Genomic DNA, 16,407 nt, shown 5'->3' with positions numbered 1-16,407 from the left:
GAGCAGACAGAGGAGAAGAAATTGTTGCTGGGGTTTCTGGAGGAGGCACAAATTCTGCGCCCCGTGCTTGCTTGGCAGCAGGCAGGGACTGGCAGGGCTCTGGCTCCTCTTGGGAAGCATAAAATGGATGTGTCCTGTTGCCTTTCAGTGTCGACCACATCAGGTCTCCGTCATGCACATCGCTGCCCTCCTCCAAAATAAGGAGTCTGGGCGAACTCGTCTCCAGGGAGATGGGCAGTGTCACTGCGTGGACGTGGACGCAGTGGGCTGGGAGCCAGCCGGTGGCAGAGCTGGGAGACGGCCAGATTGCGTGGGCGAGTTGGCCGGCCCCTTGCCTTTTCTTTGTAGGAGAAGGTGCAAGTGCATGAAGCCACGTGTGTTTACTAAAAACCGTTGTCAGAAAACATCCAGTAACTACATGGAGCTGTGTGGTGAGGTATCATATGGACAGTGCTCTGCTCTCATAGCTGAGCACTCGCAGTAGGAGCTGGAGCGTGAAACCAGAATGATAGCATGTACTGGGACAGGCAACTGAGCTGGGGTGGCTTGGTTTTCTTTTCAAGTTGTTGTTTGGGTTTTTTGAGTTTTTTCTTTAATATTTCATATGAATGTCAGCTTGCTGCTAAACTGCATCCATGGTTGGAGCATCTTACATTTATAGCAGATTGGTAGAGCCCTTGGATACGTGTATATGTGTATATATATAAACTCCTATGTACACACACACCCCCCATATCTATAGAATGGTTTTGTTGGTCTGTACTTCTGGTACAGCTGTGTTGGCCAAAGCTTTAGATGCAGCGAAGCTCTAACATGGTCTCATCAGCAGAAAAAAACCAGCTGTTGCTATAACATAGCTTTCTAGATGATCCCTTTGTAAACTCCACAAGCAAGAAGATGTTTTTTGTTAGTGCCTCTAAAGCATGGGCAGCACGTACATTCTGGGTGGCTGGTTTTTATAGATAATAATTCTTTTTGTTATTTTTGTGTTTTGTTTTTCATCATATGAAAGCAGAAAGCCCTCACAGGAGGGGAAAAAGAAGGTCTTTTGGACCTGAGCAGCTCTGCAGGATCCAGTAGATGAACTGGTGGGCTGGCCGGATCTTTCCCTGGTAAAAATGTGGGGCAGTACTTGGGAATGGCTGTGACTTGAAGGGCATTGTAAACATTTCATTGACGCTGATACCAGAAGTTCACTTTACACTGATTTAAGTGTTGAAGCTTCTTTTTTACTCTTTGGGCACCAAAGGCTTCTGAATAGAGTCAATTTACAATATGATGTGTGTAACTAAAAGGTTAATATGAGATCTGAATGGATTAGATACTACCTGTTAAGACCTTTTTCAGATTTCAGATATTGACATCAAAATATCTATTACTTACGTGTCCAAACTGGTGTTTCAAGAATCTATCTGCTTCTGACAGGAGTTTCAAAGTGCTTACCTGGTTATAAACTGAGGAGAGTTACCAGAAGCTAAGGAGATTGCTGGGGGGCTCATGTTGGACCCTGGCTCTCATCAGTGACTCCAGTGTCCTTGCCCAGCGTGGGGATGGTGCAGCCCCGCGTTTGGGTTTGGTGGGCTGCCACCAAACGTGGTTTTGAAGGCTTGCATTGATTTCTGACCATCTTCTTTGTTGCAGACCAATAAAGCTAAATGGGTCCAGTCACTGGTATGACTCCAGATAAGAAAGCTGAAACGCCAGGAGCAGAAAAAGCTGCAGGACTACGGCAGTGTCACGGCATGGGAAGCTTGCCCGACACAGGTGATGCTGGCAGGCCAAAGGCCACCGTGGTGGACAGAGATTCAGCAGACGACGAGCTCACAAATTTGAACTGGCTGCATGAAAGTACTAACCTTCTAACAAACTTCAGCCTCGGTAGTGAGGGTTGATCGTTAGCCCTTTATATGACATTGAGGGTGACAGCGTGCCATCTTTCTCACCGTCCTGCTACCAGAACCCTGAAAAAAAGTCCTCCACTTCCAAACCCCCTTACTCTTTCAGCCTTCTCATTTACATGGCCATCGAGCATTCCCCCAACAAGAGTTTGCCAGTCAAAGAAATCTACAGCTGGATCCTGGAGCGCTTCCCCTACTTCGCCACAGCCCCTACCGGCTGGAAGAACTCGGTCCGACACAACCTCTCCTTGAACAAGTGTTTCCGGAAGGTGGAGAGAAGCCATGGCAAGGTGAGACCTGGCGGGAGGGAGGTGTGGACCAAGTCTGAAATTCAGGGAGAAATGGAGGAGCCTTTGCTGTTCTTGAGGACTTTTGGGGGTTTAGCTTTTTACCCCTCCATGTCCTCTAACGCTTTTATATACAGCTGGTTGGAAACGCCACTTCCGACAAGTCACAAGATGACAGATGTCACTTGGTTTTCTTCTTTCGTGCTGACCTGGGCAGAGCTAACTGTGCTGCATCGTTGTTGAAGCTGGCTAACACACTGTTGCAAGGGACCCTGTGAGGGTCCCACTTGCTTGGAATTTTGTTAGACTGCAATACCCAGCTCGAAATTTCAGACATCTGTCTTAGGATGTCTTTTTGCTGAAGCTTCTGAAACCAGTTCTCTCCCTGTTTTCCAATGCTGACATTTCGAGGCGTGTCCATCCTTCCCTACTTCTGAGCAAGGCCACAGCTGCGGTTGCGCGGTGAAGTGGAAGAGATGGTGAGATGACAAGCAGCTTTCCTGCTTGGCTCACATGGGTGTTGCCTGTTTGGGTGCAGATGTGGTCTCCTACAAGACACCCTTGTTTGTAGGCACACTGTACATACGTGGCTGAATGTTTCTCTGTCTGACAACTGTCTTGAATATTAAGCTGGCTCTTTCACTCGTGATCTTCTTTTACACTTAGCACAGTTCTAGCTTTCCAGTAACAATCTTAATTCCCACATTTAATGTATCGTGTTTCTTTAACCCCTGTCATAACATAACAGTGTGTCTCTGCGTGGTGCAGACACAAGCTTCGCTTCCTAAAGTCAAGGATACTCTTTTCACTACAAATTCTTTCTTCTTCTGACTTGTATGATTTTTCTAGTGACTGTAATTCAACAAACCACATACCAAAAGTCAACAAACAAATCCCAGACCCATGTGCTTGGAGGTCAGCCTAAGTGGTAACAGGTTTGTTATCAGAAATGCACGCGATGCCTGGCGGGCCAGACCGCCTCTCCCTGTAGATAGAGGTCCTGGAGCTGAGTCCCATGTCCCCGGACATGGGGAAGGACTGACTTGTGCTGTCAGGACCGAACGTCGCCACTTCTCGACATCTCTGCTTTTCCATTAAGTTGTTAACATGGTGTTTTCCCAAGCAGCAGTTTTGATCTGAAAAAAAATAAATAAAAAATTACTTTTTGCTGCTGTGTGGTGAGTCCTGCTGAGTGTTAGGACGGGTTTTTGATGTGGCTGTAATGGGGTAACGGAGATACTGTGAGCTCTGCTCATGTGAGGGACAGGGGTCTGAGCCACGACCAGGTGGCAAAAGTGCCCTTGAAGGACTGGGTGGCTCTGCCCAGAAAGGGAGACACAAGTTTCCGAAGAATTAGAGCAGGGAAGAGAAATATAAATCGGTGTGTGAGTTCCTGCTGTCAGTGCATCTGTCCCTTAAAGCTCAGCTGTTTCCAACCTGGAAACCCTCATGGTTTAGGAGTTACCAGTCAAACCTCATATCTTGGAATCTGGGAGGCAGGAGCATGAGACTGCCTGATCCTCTGCTTACCCTGGCAGCTCCACTAGTGTTGCTGGGCTCAGAGGATGGCTTGCTGCTAGATGTGACATCTCTAGCAGGAAAAACAAAACGCGCAATAGCTACCACCGTTACCAGTAAGATGATGCTGATGTGCTCTGTCAGCATTTTCCCAAGGCTCCAGAGATGGCACAGCTCCCTGTTTCTTGAAGAACAGAAACTGCATTTACCACAAAAAAATTCCCCCAAAAAGCCTGTCCTGAAACTTTGCTGAAACTTCCTCATTTTCAGCAAACAGTAATTAAATCTTTACCCTCTGCCCTGCTTAGAAAAGGACCGAATGAGGGTGCTGCTCCACATTCTCTCTGCAAAATAAGGCCGTGACGTGCAGCAGCACATGCAGACTCCATGGGATTTGATCTGGCAGATGACGGGAATGCTGCAGAACCTTTTGGATGAGCTCCTCAGGTGTCATTTCTTGGAGCAAGCAGCAGCAGCTTACAGGCTCATTTTGCTGCTTGTGTTGCCTGTAACCGTGTGCTGGCCATGCCTCTCAGTGCTTCTCTGACAGAGAAAGATAATTTGATATTTTCTTCCTTTTTTTTTTTCTTTGTTAATGGCATCTTCCTTGTGTTGTCTCAAAGGGAGCACGTAGTCAGCTTGCTTCTTCTATCCCAAGTGCCCGTGGAAGCAGAGAGGCCCAGGGCATTTTGCATCAGAAGAGGATGGTTTATTTTGTAATGTCAGGGTCAGAAGGGTTTTAAAACCTTCCAAATGAATCTGGGAGGCATGTAAACATCTGATAGGATGGGAGGGTCTGTGCCCCCACATACCAGGGCAGGCTGCTTTCTGACACCTCCCTGACTGTTGAAGCTGGCCGTCAGCTACAAAACCACCCCTTGGAGGTCTGGCAGCAAAAGTAGGAACAGTCTGTCCTCACTTTTGCCATCATGCTGCTATTTTGGTTTGGACTGGGAGTGCACTTCCAAGCCGATCTCCTGTTTTTTCCCCCACTTTACCCTACATGAGCTGACACTGCCAAGCAGTTTGGGGACACATGGGCTGGATTCGTTCGGGCTGGAGCTAACCTGGAAGGGGTACTGCAGGAGCGTGCTTGCTGTGCCCCTGATGGCTCCTGGATGTTGTCTACAAGACTCTGCTGCTCAGATCCAAGTTAGGCATCCGAGGCACATATGGGTGACCCCTCAGCGCCGACTGTCTTGCTCCACAGAGCTGTTGCCACCGAGCTGTGCCACATCACATTGCAGATGTAGCTGTGGATGGTCTGTCTTGTTTGCGTGTATCTTCTTATCAGCCGGCAGCTGCTGTTGCAGCAGGCTGTGGGCGTTTGGGAGTCTAGGACAGCATTTAGCTGATTCAGAGATTAGGGGAAGGCTGCCCTTGCTTGTATCGCTGAAAAAAATATTATGTATGTTACAGTTTTCTTGTACTGAGTTGAAGGGCGCTGAAGGGAAAGTAACTTCCTTAAGATGCTGTATGAGCCAGCACTGCGGTCAGGAGGAGGAACTTCTTGTGCCATGGAAACGGGCTGTACGTACATCACACCTCCGCTAAAATAGCCATTACCCTTTCTGTATGCACGTGCTGTATCTAAGTGGTTTGTCAAGATTTACCCCAAATGATAGAATTCCAAGCTGAAAGACCCTTTCTTATGAGAGTTGCAGCTGAGCTCATGTCTGCAGTCGTCCAGACAGATGAGATTTCTTCTCTGGTGATGGTGGTTCAGAGCCGATGAACAGCAAGGGGATGCTGCTGGAGCCCATCCCTGGGACAGCCGCTTGCCTTCCAGTGCACCTGCTGGGGCCCTGGTGTCCCTGAAGATGTGGAGGTGTGATCGTGGGCCAGCAATCCTCAGAAGATACAGCTGGTGCTCTTTGCATCTCAAGTGCTATCATGCAGCTGTGGGACTGGGAAGAGAGATCTACAGTGGGGAATTGATTTTTTTTTTTTTTTTTTTTTTGAGAGAGAGAGCGGTGTGTGATATATAGCACAGGAGGATCTGAAGTGAACAGTAGTTTGGAGTTGGAAGCCCTGAATAGTCTCCCTGCTCTTCGCTGTACTTGTTTTTACAGTTGTGGGTTTGGGGATCCCATTGGGGTGGAAAGATGTGAGGAGACAGGAGCAGCATCCACGTCAACCACTGACGTGGCATGCTACTGCTTGCATGGATGTGGCCCTGCCAGTGTTTCCTCTGACAGGGCTTTAATATCTTCAAAAGATCTCCCTTTCTTCTTGGTAGATAGCGTGTTTAGGTTTGAGTGTTTTTTTCTTTTTTTTTCTTTTTTTTTTTTTAATTGATAGGAGATGGTGGTAAACAATCTGTGTGACTGTTCAAATATTTGGGCAAAGAGCAGGTCACACCCATAAGTCTGTAGAGGTAGGAGAGAGATGTCTATTACCTGATAAATCTCTTGGATGAATAGACAATACACCTCCATGCACACACATGTATTTTTCCAGCAGTGTTCACCTAGCTCAGGTGGAAGCAGCTGGTCAGAACTGCCTGTACCTGATGGAGCACTGAGGTTGCTCCCCAGGGCTGAAGCTCATGGAGGGCTTTCTGCTCCTCTTTGGTCACTTCTTGGGCTTTCCTCGCTGGACTGGCCATATTCACTGGTTGTACTTTACTGTTGGCAAGGGAGGGACCCTGGTGAGGTGGTGGCAGTGGTAAAAGACAAGGCTGCACCATGGTGGGCATCTTATTTCCAGCCCGTGTTGCTAAAAATCAAGCCTCAAAATTCTGGAGGCTGGAAATTGATTGTTGTTATAAAATAGCCTCAATGCTTGAAAAGGTAGGAATTACTCTCCTTCCTTTATTTGCCTAGATGAAACCCCACAAGTCTAATTGAAAACATTAGAAAGATGCAGAAAAGATGACAAATCAAAAAATAATCTCTGAACAATATACCTGCCCTGCTCGTTTTGAGATGGGGGAGTCAAAAGGGTCTGGTGGCTGCTCTGCGCTCCCTCTGGAGGAACCTTTCCCTAGATATTAACTAAAAGTTACACCTGCTCTTCAGCTAGCACATCAACAGTTGCCCCACTGTTGATGTGAAATCGTAACCTCCAAAGGCAGTTTAGTATTTCAGATTGTCTTAGGCTTAGTCTTTGCTAGGAGAAATGGCACAGTCTGTTTTTTTGTCCCTGTGGTTAGGCTGCTGGTTTGCTTTAAAGCTGGACGTGTCAGTATTCCATGGGATTTCCAGCTGATGACGGCTTTCTTCTAAAGCGTGACACCAACTTCAGACCTGTGCCGGATTTCCACTGTGCGTCTTTGCTCAGCAGCAGATGTCTGGAGTAGCCCCTGGGCATCATCTCTTTTGCTCAGTGTCTGCTTTTAGTACAAATAATGGTGAGTTGAAGTGTGGTTTCGCATTACCCCTAACGCAGTCTAACGACCCAAAGAAGGAGTTGACCTCTTTATTGCCTCTTGCATTGGATTGAGTGCCCGTATGGCTTCAGGGGGTGTGCTGTTAAATACTTACCCAAATTCCTTGTGTTGTCAGGGCAGTGAGCTGGTGGCTGGGAAGGTGAACAAGGGAAACTCACCCCAGTCTGACTGGAAGCCCCAGCAGAACTGAATTAGGTGTCAAGTGGAAGCGCTCACCTAAAGCAGCAGATGAAACAGTGGAGAGAGCAGGGGTTTGCTTGTCAGGGGAGTTCCTGCTGCTCCCTCAACATCAAAGCTACCAAAGAGAAGAGGGAGGGGAGAAAAAATAAAAAAAGGCAGACTTGACCAAGCTTGGGATGCTGGAGGAGGAGTCTGGGAGAGGTGCAGGGAAGGGTTCAGGGTGTTAGTCTGTCCTTGAGGGGATGGGTGGGTGGGTGGATGGATGCAGACAGCTGAGAGGATACCACTTGCTAGTGCCTAGCCAGCTAAATCATCCTGCCAGCCACCCTGGCAACTGAATTAAAGGAAAGCTTCTTGATGGGCATCTTACAGGCTGTTCTCAGTTTTAGCATGAAAAAATGAATGTAAGAAAGATTCATGTAAAGAAAAAACAAACAAACAAACAAACTTGGAGATGCTGCAGCTCAGAGATCTTTATGAAAGGCAGTGGCTTCAATTAGAATTACAGAGCAGCATCTCTCTTCCTCAGCTGGAGCTTTCCCTGAGTTGTTTTTTCACTACTGATAAAAAAGTATTTCCTCCTTGCAGGAAAAGCCCCATGAGTTAAATGGGACCACAGACCCACATGCTTTGTGGGTCCTTTTCAGTCTTAAATGATGCAGTATCCTTCTACAAAACTGTGTTAATACCCCAGTGATGCTGACAGGAGGCCAGCTGGCCTCTGTGGGCTTGCAGGAGGTGCTCCATGAAGCTTGGGTTTCTACTTTGAGACTTTCCCCAAAAAATCCTCTAGAAAGATCTTCCTGTTCAGACATAGAGCTGCCCCATCCTTTTGTCACTTATACGGCCATTCCTGTAACATCTATTTTTTCCAAAACAAGCCTGGCACTGCTACCTACAGAGCTGTTACTATCACTGCTTATAGAATTGTTTTGACTATTCCTATTTAATTTTCCTCTTTATCTTGTAAGAACTAGCAGACTCGAAAACCAAATTCTTTTCTTTATGTAGTAAAGATGTAAAGAAACCCTTGAGAGGAGCAGGAGGTGCTTTATCTTGCTTAACTTTTGACATATTGAATTCATTATCAAGAATTACTAGCATGGTAGGCTTACATTGTTGGGTGTATCAAGAATTCATTAATTAGGTTTTCAGATTTTGAAAAATTGGGAATAAGCCATTTTGTAGCTGGGCATCTGGCAAGATGCTTTTACAGGTTGGTGTAAAATTAAATGAGTGTGTGGTCATACAGGGAAGTGGTGCCTTGTTTTCTTACTTAGAAAGCTGTTAATCAAAAGACTGCTGATCATTTCACCGATACCTGGACAGATCCTTACACTCAGAGCTGTACGTACCAAGTGTTAAAATAAAGTTTACAGCTTTCAGCGGATAAATGTGAATTGAAATGAGGCTTTTTGGAGAAGGGACTTTGGAAATGCTGCCTCAAGCTGCAAGGAAGGTGCTTCTGTACTGTGTAACAAGGGTCTTGGGGACCATCTGCTCGGTTTGGGAGTGTCCACTTTTCATACAGGTGCCTGAGGAGGATGTCCATTGGCTGTCCACTGTGCTGCATCTTGGCAATATTAAATTAGAAATTACTGTAACAATCTGGCCCCTGCATATTCTGATTTGCAGTAATTCTTTCTTGCAGGTGAATGGAAAAGGTTCGTTATGGTGCGTCGACCCCGAATATAAACCTAATCTTGTCCAGGCACTGAAGAAGCAGCCTTTTTCCTCAGCACTTGCGTTTTATACTCCACCAGCATCACCACCAAGGTAGGTGGATTTTTGCATCTGTTTCCTCATTTCTTTCATCCAAGTAGGGTGTGTGGTTACGTTACTCCACGTAGCAGAGGGAATCATAGAATTATAGAATGACCTGGGCTGGAAAGGACCTTAGAGGTCATCTAATCCCACATGGATGTTGATGTGTTGTTACCGGCTGCCACTTGAGAGAAGAGTTTGAGCGGGGCTTAGTTGGGACAGGGAGATGCAATGAGCTCAGGCTTCCCAGGTAGCAGATCTGGGGTTCGTGTCCAAGTCTTTGTCACTGTGGGAGAGTCTAAAAGGAGGAGTTTGAGGCTGTGCTGGGTGCTTACTGGTGAGCCCATTTCTCTGGAGGGCGGGCAGTCCTGGGAACTGGAGCAAAATCCTCCTTTGAGCGCAGTTCACCAGGACTGATCTAGGGTGTCTGGTGCTGCTTGTTGGGAAGGAGGTGGTGTCTCCTCCTGTAAGCCACTCATCAGGATCTAAAACGTGTATATTCTGTGCTGTTGTCAAAAACAAAAAATCGACTTTTCTACAATCTGAAGTGCTCAGCGAGGCTGGTCTAAGAGAGATGTGTTTTTCTCCACGTCTGTTTAAAGCATTTTGTAGTAGGAATGGGAGGAAGAGCCTTTACCATAAATGTACTCGAGGTGAACATGCAAGAATTCTGAAATTGGGGCTTCCTCATCTGACACATTTTAAGATTAGGCAATAGATTTTGGGAGAATTTGAAGTCAGCATCGTGTGTCCTCGGTAGAGGAAGAGGAACAGCAGCTGTGTCAGCCTGTAGAGGTGGGACAGAGAGGAGGAGGAGGATGGAAAGCAGGGAGGATCGCGTTGCTGTTGGTGAGCTCAGTTCTTAGGTAGGCGCGTGGCCGGTTAATCTTGTTCAGCAAAGAATTTGGGTGAGATAAGAGATAATTAAGGTCTCTGTGCATTGCCCTATGCCTTAACCTTACTGCAAGGGCTTTCCTTAACAAACAGGAGGAACTGGCATTACTGGAGGAGGATGTACAACTGATGATATTCAGCAGATGTTCCTGAGGGTCCAAGGGGACGTCGACCTTGGGAGCTGGCATCCCCGTGCGAGCCTTGGCTGTCCGGCAGTGGCTGAAGATTTGTGTGGCGTGGGCTTTGCCCTTCGGGCTTGTAACCTGCAAGATGTAGCAGTGGTCTCCAACCTTCCAGCTGTCTTGAGCTGCAAAGGGTCGTCTTAGGTTTGAACAAGCCAGGCTTTCTGCGCTAAAGGGAGCATTACTGAAATAACCCTGAAGCGTTTTAAGTATTAAGAAATGGTCAGGTTGGAAAGTATGAGAATGCTGGTGGCATTGTCAGGCTTTGTTTTATGAGAACAAAGATTATTGAAACTACTGTAATTGGACTCTAGAGGATAGTGCTTTTACAGGCTTTAATGTTTCTACATCAGGGCATGGACTCCTGTTCTTCGGTACAACTCAGGTGAAAGTATGGCCCTTGAAACCTTTGTTAATGCTTTGTGTCTACATTAACACAAGCCAAACTTTTAAATTTTAGAGAATAATACAGATGGGAAGGGAACTCTGGATGTCATCTGTCCAGCCAGAGGAGCAGAGGATCAAGACAGACTCAGCGTAGGTAGGGCAGGCTGCTCAGAGCCTTGTCCAGTTCAGCTTTTAATACCTCCAAGATCTTCAAGATTAGTCCAACAATACAGGCATTGAAGTATGTTTTACTTAGCTTGTTTAAACGCAGCGTACTGAAATCAGGTGTAGGGAAGGAGAGATTTTTGTCTGAGTGCTGAGGTACTCGTGAGATTAGGATTTTCATTTAAAGCTCTTGTTTTCAGTAACTTTTTTTTTTCCCTTCGCTGAAGGACCAGTCACACTTGCCAGCAGTCACAATTACAAGGAAATCCTCATCCTAATGAAGCCACATGGCAAAATTCCCACTGACTTCAATATGTGAAGGGTTTTGCAGTGCTTGTATTAATAAGGACAAGAAAATAAAAACAACGTTTTAAGGTACTAAACTTCTCCCTAATGAAAGCTGATTTACTTTTCCTTTAACAATAAAAAACACTTGTATGACTTTGTCATACACAGAAAAACAGATTTTTTTTTTTCCACATTTAAAAATTCTTGGATAAGATTTAAATTCTGGCCTTATTTTGGGAAGAGGCTTCCAAGGAGCTGCCTTGTTCATAGAGAGAATGAGAAAGCCCAGAGGTGCAGGTGGGGAGAGTCTGGAAGGACTGTCCAAATTTATCTGCAGGGTGATGCTAGAATTAGGCTGGGAGAGTCTCTGAATTCTTCTATGGGAGGGCTAGTGTTCGTAATTCTTTCACAGTGTGTTCGTGGGGAATACACCTATCATTCAGTCAGATTTTAAAATAGAATTTAAGGTGTTACTTTGAGCCAAGCTTTCCAAAACTGTGATCTGTGCTGAAATTTTTGTTATTATAGATGACTGGCGTCACTGGTGCATTTTATTGCTGCACAGCTTGTTCAACAAGTCAGTGCAAGGTTCCCCAACTACATTCTGTTTCAGGTACTACGTGTATTATATACCTGGGCTCTGGGGACAGGTGGGGTCTACATCTTGGAAATACCTTATCCATCTGCATAGCTGGTCTTAATCAATGTTAAGCATTAATTTCCTCTAGGAGAGGGCAATGTGGATAGGGTTCTTGAAGGATTTGAGCTCAGACAAAAGGCTGAAGGTGCTTGGCATCCCTTTGTACAACTTGCCTGCAGCCTGCAGAGCCAGTCATGTCGGGGTGGGTCCACTGCTTTCCTTATGACTTTTTTCATTTATTATTATTTTAACTTTTTTCCCCCCCCGACCATTATTGGATTTGTTCCCTTTGCACTCCAAGAAGACGTACCAGGCAGTAGTGCACGAGTTTTGCACATGTTTGCTGTTAGCTATGCTGGATCTTTTTCCCTTCAGTTAGCATAGTGGGCGATGCTTAAATATTACTCTCCTTTTCGGTAGCTTTGGTTACCAGCACCAGGCAGGCTGCGCTGCTGCAAGAGCTCCTAACATAGCTCAGATTATGCATGTCAAGCCACCCTGCTTTTGATTATTTTTTTTTTATTATTATTTGTTTTCCCCCCTGCTTCCTGCACTATACCAACCTTTGGAGCTCTTTGCTACCACTGGCCAGCTGAGTTTGGATAGTCGGAGAAGTCGGAGCAGTGGGAGTATTAAATGGGCATCCCTCGTTAACGGCTGTGCTGATTAGCTGATCGCAGGGTCATTGGGATATGTGCAGCCACGGCACCAGCCAGTGACCGGTGAAAAATATTTTCTTCAAAATTCAACTTACGAGAATGAACATTTTAGTTAAAAAAAGGTCTCTTGAAAACTGAAGCAATTGTTTGGGTTTTAATGAATGATCTAGACACTTAATTAAAAAGAAAAAAGAAGCACTTAACAGCTTTGTGATTTTGGGGGGGGATTTGTGGCTACGCCTTACTGTGGAAAATAGAGCTGCCTAAATATGATAACTATAAAAGGCAATCGCACCTTAATGATAGAAATCATCCCATTAATGCCATGATGTTACTGTTAGAGGTTGGGCTTGAAAATTCCGCTCATCGCTCTTTGAGTTCTTCCAGTGGTGCTATAAAAGAGGCACATTGCTATGTTTCGTGCAATTTTAATAGCTGTGTACTATTTCTGTTGTGTTTGTTTCTAACTGTTTGCTAGTATATTTATAATGAGCTGAATAATTGGGACTGGGTGTGTAGCAGAAAACCACATGAAAGCTATACCTTGCCCTTTATTCTGTGAGGAATTAAGTGGTACTTTGCCAGGTGCAAAGCTGGTCTGATAATGCAAAAAAGCAGACAGCATCACTGACTGAAGCTCAGCTTCAGATAGTTTCAAAATCAGCAGCTATATCTCAGTTTGTTGGTTTTGTTTGTTTCCTTTTTCATTTTCCTCCAACTTTTTGCATGACGCTACCTTTCATTTTTGTTAATCTCCCACCACCATTTTGAAGACTCGACAGGCACAACCGATCCGTATCTATTCTGGTGCTCCTGGGCTCTAAGCATTCCTGGCTAAGCTCATGTTCTGTTCACATGTAGATTTTACTTATTAAAAAATACACATCTTTGCTTAAAATCCTGTCTTTAGGCAGGGCCATATATCTGTAGGAGTTAGTATCTCTTGCCAGGAAGACTTTTGCTTGGTGTATGTGTTTGGATGTGTTTTCCAAATGCTGATGATGACTTTAAGTATAATAAATAATATATTATGTTTTTTGTGTGTGTTTGTGTGTATATATATATTTATAAAAAAGTGTCAACCAGTGTGTCAAGCCATCTACTGAGGGCAATAGAAATTTCTTGCCCACCAAACTGTGATGATCGGCTTGGTTTCGTTTTTACCTTTTCCTGATTGGTAGTATTGTGTCTCCTACACATTGTACAAGCCATTAGGCTACTTAGGGCTTGGCTTTGACCTGTTGACTTTCTTTTCAGTAGATCGGCGTCCCCTCACTACCTAACTTCAGTCCTTCAGCAGAATCATGGCCGATCTCTCAAAGGTAAACGCTGAATTTTCTCTTGTTCTGCTCCCTGGGTTTTAGTCGCAGGCATGTACTGAAGCCCAGCTGATGTTGTGTGAACCTGCTCTGGAGGCGCTGCCTTAAAAGGAGGCAGCAATTTCTGTTGCGGAAAAGAGGCAACAATTTCTTTGCAAAAAAGGGGCAAATCGATTTGGCAGAAGTTAAGCCCCCTAGCGTTCCAGCTTGCCCTCAGATATCAGAGGGGCTGGGGGAGGCGAGGCTTAGGTTCTGAGTGATGCCCAATTTGTCGTTACTAACGCGATGTGCCAATGTCTTCGATCTGGCGGCACCCCTGGATTTACAGGGCCATCCTCCACGAGGATGCTCACACAGCCAAACTCTGTGTGTCAGTGCCAACAGGGACTCACGGATCGTGATTCCAGATCGGAATCAAATATAGTTTATTGAAGCAACAGATACACAAATTCGTTTTGATTGCCGGTGATAGTGACTGACTGCAAAGCACGTGCAAAAGTTACAGATGTATTAGATTATGAGCAGCTCTAGAAAGATTTCCTAAGTACCCCAGGGCAGCACTTGGTGAGACCAAGTGTTCAGACTTTACCCAAAGGCGTTCCTATGGGGGGCAAGAGAGGCTCAGCCTGTCGACTGATCCTGGGAGTCAGAGATGGTCTGTGGTGGTGTTTGCCCTGAAGATGGTGGAATCTTCCCTAAAGTTCCCCCTCTCTTGGGCCATTTTTATATTATTTGTTACCTTTCAGGTGGAGCTTGAGTGACTCCAGTCATGCATATCTTTATTGTGATCTGCGTAAATATTCCTGGCTTTGCATTTAAAGGTATAGACAGAAAAATTCGATGCGGAAGCTCGGTGAGGGGTGGTCACACCTCAGAGGCGAGTAGCTTTTGGGATGGAGGTGTGTTTTGTTATTATAATGAGATTATAATGAGCGTAGTTCACCCAAAGGACTGCATCTATCAGAAGGTGACAGACTCTTGGCCCAGGATAGTAAATGTGCAGTTAACTGGCTCCTTGACATCTCCAGGTTCCTTTGTGTTCACAGAGCTTGACCACGGTATCCCCACTCCATTCCACGCTCCGTGGGATTCTCCCTTAAGAGTCGGAAGCATCAAGCTCCCTTAGTGCTCCCAACCCTTAAGGTTACCTTAGAAACCTTTGTGGGGAGAACTCCTTTATGCACCAGCTGCACGATGTCCTGGAAACTTTCTCCATGTTCCGATGTGTGAACAATGCTGTGTAGGCAATTAAGTAATTTTAGATAATTATCCCACATCAAGTCCCATGAGAAAGGTTAGTTTTTTGAGGGCCAAGTGCTCTTGCAAGCCAAGATGGTTGCCTTGCAGTTAGAACTAAAGTTTAGGCAAAGGTGCATTAATCCCACAGAAGGGTCTACTAGACTGTGAGGAAAAAATGTAGTAGAATGCATGCTCTTATTATATTAGCCACTTGTGTATTACATTTAAATCCATAAGATGATTCAAGATGATTCAAGAGGGCCATCTTGTTCTGCGAACACGGTGTTTAGCCGGCACATCACTCCCAAATATGACCTACTTAAAGAATAAATAGATTGGTAGAAAACAAATCTGAAAGCTGCATACCCCTGCACTAGTTTCATTGTGTACCAAGAGCGGAAGACGAAAGACAGAAACTTTTAATGCGTAAAACTTGTGGGATGTGGCCACAAAAGTCCCTTAAAGTTGGTTGTGTGGGTGGGAGAGCATGGCAGGATTTGCAGGGGAACACGGGACACGAGTATACTTCAGATGAGTATTTCGCAGCAGTGTGGTACTTTCAGTAACTTGCCAAAAAGTTGGGCACGAGCCGGTGTTATTGCCAGCACAGTTCTGCCGGGAGACCTAAGTTCTGGATGTTAACCCTGTTAACAGAGTAGCCTCATGATGTCTGTTTAAATTAAGGTTTCCCCTTAAAAACTGCAAAAAAACCAAATGGTAGTGTAGCAAGGACTTGGCCATGGCTCTGTCGTAGGAATTTCTACTTCTGTTTTCCACAAGGAAAAAGTTAGCCAGATTTGGATTTAGGGGGGAAAAAAAAGTGAATTTAAGATGGAAATCTGTTTTTCATCATCAGTCAAATGCAAATAGAAATAGTGACAACTGTTGCACAGAATATAGTTACTTTATTTTCCCATGTGTATTTTTTATAAAGTTGCTTCATTTTAAAGTATTTTAGTGAGCTTTGGCAGTACTACGAGGGAGCTAGACAGCATGGAGGGTATCACAGCATTTCTTTTGAAGAAGCCTATTAAGCATAGATCTTGCAGCTCACTAGTAGAGCTTAATATATTGAAGGCTTATCCTTGTCAAAAATTATAGTAATTATTTTTTAAGTGCTGAAAAGTGAATCATGCTCTATGTTTAAAGGACCAATTCCAAGAAAAAGCAAGTATGTGTTAATTTGTTGTAGTGGAATGTTGTTAGAGCTCTTTCAAGAGGATAATGCAAGTTTTTTTGGTAGTGTGGTAGGCTTTGAGGTGGAGAATGTTGCTCACAGTTAATAACCATGCATCCAGACAGAGGTTTTATGGTGGTTCCCAGATGGCGAGGAAGCTTCCTCGGCTGGCTGCTGCGGGGCTGCTAGATCTGGGATTCTCAGGGCTTGTAAGAGAATTCACGTGGTCCTTCTCCTCTTCATGGTTTTGCTGGTCTGTCCTGTGACAAGTTTGGAGTTTGCCAGTCTTGATGCCACCTATTCCGATTTGCCACACCGGAGGTGCCAAAATACTGATGTGTATCTGCTCGCGTTTAATTTCTGCATCTTGAGGAAGCTGTTCAGCGTGTCCCGAGCTTTAGAGGCAAGCCATTAACATT

The 16,407-nt window shown here is 45.1% G+C and overlaps 1 protein-coding gene across 1 annotated transcript in view; it reads left to right on the top strand.

The window, feature by feature from the left end:
• The first annotated feature begins 1,642 nt into the window (after positions 1-1,642).
• The window catches only part of FOXN2 (forkhead box N2), an 18,040-nt gene continuing 3,275 nt past the window's right edge, over positions 1,643-16,407 (top strand). Inside the window, 5 exon segments of the mRNA XM_009870135.1 lie at positions 1,643-1,887; positions 1,890-2,188; positions 8,926-9,018; positions 12,201-12,208; positions 13,511-13,575. Coding sequence (XP_009868437.1) covers positions 1,656-1,887; positions 1,890-2,188; positions 8,926-9,018; positions 12,201-12,208; positions 13,511-13,575 — 697 coding nt within the window. The 5' untranslated portion in view covers positions 1,643-1,655.

The sequence above is a fragment of the Apaloderma vittatum genome, unplaced genomic scaffold (genome assembly GCF_000703405.1).
Source record: "Apaloderma vittatum isolate BGI_N311 unplaced genomic scaffold, ASM70340v1 scaffold23655, whole genome shotgun sequence".
In the NCBI taxonomy this organism is placed as follows: Eukaryota; Metazoa; Chordata; class Aves; order Trogoniformes; family Trogonidae; genus Apaloderma; species Apaloderma vittatum.
This window is presented reverse-complemented; position numbering and strand designations above follow the sequence as displayed.